This window comes from Ricinus communis, chromosome 1 (assembly GCF_019578655.1).
Source record: "Ricinus communis isolate WT05 ecotype wild-type chromosome 1, ASM1957865v1, whole genome shotgun sequence".
NCBI lineage: Eukaryota > Viridiplantae > Streptophyta > Magnoliopsida > Malpighiales > Euphorbiaceae > Ricinus > Ricinus communis.
The window spans coordinates 30,604,723-30,608,459 of NC_063256.1; the positions used below are offsets into that span (position 1 = coordinate 30,604,723).

The 3,737-nt window shown below is 34.2% G+C and overlaps 1 protein-coding gene across 1 annotated transcript; it reads left to right on the forward strand.

Moving 5' to 3' along the window:
- The first annotated feature begins 425 nt into the window (after window positions 1-425).
- LOC8275065 (thylakoid lumenal 17.4 kDa protein, chloroplastic) lies at window positions 426-3,092 on the forward strand. Its single transcript, XM_002526205.4, has 4 exons — window positions 426-613; window positions 722-834; window positions 1,810-2,056; window positions 2,757-3,092. Exons 1-4 carry the CDS (start codon window positions 511-513, stop codon window positions 2,978-2,980), a joined length of 687 nt encoding a protein of 228 aa, XP_002526251.1. The 5' UTR covers window positions 426-510; the 3' UTR covers window positions 2,981-3,092.
- The last annotated feature ends 645 nt before the right edge of the window (window positions 3,093-3,737 follow it).

Consider the following 3,737-nt stretch of genomic DNA (forward strand, 5'->3'; position numbering starts at 1 on the left):
TTTTTTAAATAAAATGTTTGTGAATTTTTTAATTTTTTATTGATTTGTTTTATTATTATTATTATTAGTGAAATTTTTCTGTTTTATTATTTGTTAGTGAAAAAATTTAATTAAATTAAAATTGAGTTTCCAATCATAAAACTACAATACATTCATAGCCTAACAAAATAAGTTCTAAATTTTAGATACTAAAAACTAATATTTATAAATATAATTTAGTGGAAATTGTGAAACATGCATTAGAGTGAGTGCAAATTTGAATCTGTCTAACTCCTAATAGAAATTTTTATCTATTTACTGAAAAAATTAAAATCGGATTTATTTATTTGATCACTTAGCGCAAATGTAGGAGGCAAATTAGCCCTTTTGCGCCACGTAAGAGTAGACTAGAGCCAATGGCAACGTCTAAATGGATAACTCAAAAAGAAAGGAACAATCAGTTGACACTGATAAAGGAGCTGCCAAAGTATCTTTATTTTCTCTTCGCTGAAGAAAACACAGATAAAAGAAATGGCCACAATTTCATTCCCGCTCTCTGTTCGCTCTTTGTCCTCAGAACGTAGTCGTTTTCCAGTCCCACAGCTTCACCCACCCATTAAAATAATATGTTCTGGTATATCATAAGATCTTCACATTCTTTTATTCTTGTTTGGATGATGAATCTGAGAAATGTTATATGTTACCAATGTTTAATTGCTTAGAAATTTTCTTGCTTGAGAAGGCAGTGCAGATGGGTCTAAATCAAAGCCATTTAAGGAACTTCAAAGTGTGGCTTGTGGACTTCTTGCTGCTTGGGCTGTCACTTCTGCATCACCTGTAATAGCTGCTAGTCAGGTTGAATTTTGCATTTCCCAATTGCTCTTTATGTTAGAATTTTCAGTTATCTTCTCAAATCAAGTATCTGTAATACTTTTTTGTGTTTGGTGCTTGGAAATTTTACATGATCAGGTTGTTCCGTTTTCATAGTCTTGATAAGTTTATTGAGTATACTAGAGAGATGCGAGTGTACTAGATTTTCATGGGAATTGTAATCTCTAAAATTTTATATGCGCTTAATTTTTTTTTTTTTATGCACATAGGTATTATAAAAACAGAACGATGTTGTTTAGTCTTGTTTATTTTTCTGTTCATTATTCTAATTGGCTGCTAAACAAATAATTTTTAGCTGGATTTGTTACTAGTTGCAGCTCAAGTCATAGAGTATAGAATTTGACAATTATTTTCCCTTCCTTAGGTTTTTGACCGAAAATTTTGCAGAGGCTGCTTGTGTGTGGAACAAAGACTTCAAGTAGAATCTCACTGATTCAGTTACTAGTTTTCTCTAGTCAGTAGAGATACTGTAATGCCAACCAACGCTTTTGCTCAAATGACTAATCTCAGAAAATACATGCATTAGCCTATTAAAGTATCAATATGATAGTTTAGAAATGTCAATTTGTCCAATGCTGGCTGTGCACATGCAAATACAAACATAGAATCAAAATGGATCACGTCTTGCTACCTTGATGAATGTTGTGAGAATCCAGCATAGTGAGTTGGGCAAGCGGACAGGGTTCGGCTTTCCCTTAACTTCAAGAACAACAAAAGATACGTCTCAGAGTGAAAAACATTTGAAATTGTCGGGTGCCAATGTCTATACTACTAGTGCACGTCAGGTGGTTTCGAGCGTGGGTCTCTGGTGTTGCATTACACTCTGTCTTCTCCACTCAACGTCTTCTCTTTTCTGTTTCTATGTTTCTCTTTGTGTGCTTCAGGTGTGTATTGTCCTTTTTGATCTCATACTGAAACTTCAATATGTTTGATTTCCAGAGGCTGCCCCCACTCTCAACAGAGCCCAACCGCTGTGAGAAGGCATTTGTTGGGAACACAATAGGTCAAGCCAATGGTGTTTATGACAAGCCAATTGATCTTCGCTTCTGTGATTATACAAATGAAAAATCCAATCTAAAAGGGAAGTCTTTGGCAGCAGCACTTATGTCAGATGCCAAGTTTGATGGTGCTGATATGTCAGAGGTGGTGATGTCAAAGGCTTATGCTGTTGGAGCTAGCTTCAAGGGTAACTTTTAAATTCATCTTTAGACTTGTATGCTGTATATTGTCCACACATAGATGATATGATTATATATGCAAAGTTCTAGTGTGGGAAACATGAAAGTGCCTCTATGTATTACTTCAGATAGAAACCTAGTCAAGAAATTGTTTAGTTGTCAAAGTACCAGCTTAGGTACTTTTCTCAAACAACATTTTGAAACCTTGAATCCATTTTTCCCATAGCTAAATGAGCACCCAAATTGTGGACTTAAGATACATTATAAGAACCATATCTTGTTTACTGCAAACAGCAAAGAAAGGTAAGGAAAAGGGAAAAGAAAGTACTTCCAACTTCTTAGTTGCTAAGGCAATGCCCGCACAAAACGATTTGACAACATAAGGAGTAGTCATCTGGAGGGCTGAGGGTTTACCCTTTACTGTCTCCTTATCTCATGTTACTGAGTCGAATGATGTCCTCGGGCGAATATCCCTTGCTTTGTTCTTTTTGGAAGGTAATTAGTATATACAACAAATAGATGCTCAAGCTTACAATGCAAATATAATAAGGACTGGTAATCTTAAGATATGTCAGTTGTATGAAGTGTTTTATATGTTCAGAGTTAATTCGCAGGCTGTAAATGATTCAGATGTTGCTGCAGTTTCATCTCTTATAAGCAATGCTTTTCTTGATTGAATGGAATGACAGTGAATACAACTATCTGCAGGTGTGGACTTCTCAAATGCTGTTTTAGATAGGGTTAACTTTGGGAAAGCGAATCTCCAAGGAGCTGTATTTAAGAATACTGTACTATCAGGCTCCACTTTTGACGAAGCTCAATTGGCGGATGCCGTTTTTGAGGACACCATAATAGGCTATATTGATCTTCAGAAGCTTTGTAAAAATACAAGTATTAATCTTGAAGGAAGAGAAATTCTGGGTTGTCGGTGATTTTATTTCATTTTCTTTTCTCTATTCTTATGATTAAAGATGTCTGTTGATATCATAATCGACAATTATGTAGAGTGATATCCAGTTATATAGAGAACCATATTCACTAAAAGCAACCGGTGATTCTGATTCATAAATGTTTAATTACAGGCAACCAGTGATTTATTTGCAAAGGAGTTCGAATGCTGGATATATTAAATAATAACTATAGGATAGTGATTACACTACTTCAGATGTAGATTTATCGAAAAGAAAAAAAGGAAAAAATAATAAGTAGGGCGATTTTTCATCCTGTTCATCCGAGCCAATCAAATAAATAAAACTAGAATTAGTATACACACACTCTTTACCTCTTGTATTTTACCATATTATACTATGTATCTCTTGAGGTTGTAACATTATATTCTCTACCCCTACTACTATATTTCCATTACACTAATAGGTCCTTCTACTGGAATTTTCAGCAGTACTGTGAAAGTCAAATGTTTTAATGAGGGCCAAACAATAATGAATAATTCTTAAATGCCTTTACACTATTTATATGTTTAATATGTTTGCAATCCTTAGTAAACCAAATATAAACCTGGTTGTCGTTGAAGTTGAAGATCTGGTGTTGCTTTTCTCTAATGAAAAACTAAAATTATTATTTCCTGTACTTCTCTCTGTTCAATGTTTGATGATATTGAAGAAGAAGATGATGAAGATTGTTTCCTATTCAATCTTCTACTGCATGTAACGTACTTCTCACCTACTATAT

Excerpts from the sequence above, each read along its gene's own strand:
- LOC8275065 (XM_002526205.4), top strand. The coding sequence starts at position 511 with ATGGCCACAATTTCATTCCCGCTCTCTGTTCGCTCTTTGTCCTCAGAA. Across the intron at positions 614-721 it reads CATTAAAATAATATGTTCTG|GCAGTGCAGATGGGTCTAAA; the intron begins GTATATCATAAG and ends TTGCTTGAGAAG. Across the intron at positions 2,057-2,756 it reads TGTTGGAGCTAGCTTCAAGG|GTGTGGACTTCTCAAATGCT; the intron begins GTAACTTTTAAA and ends AACTATCTGCAG.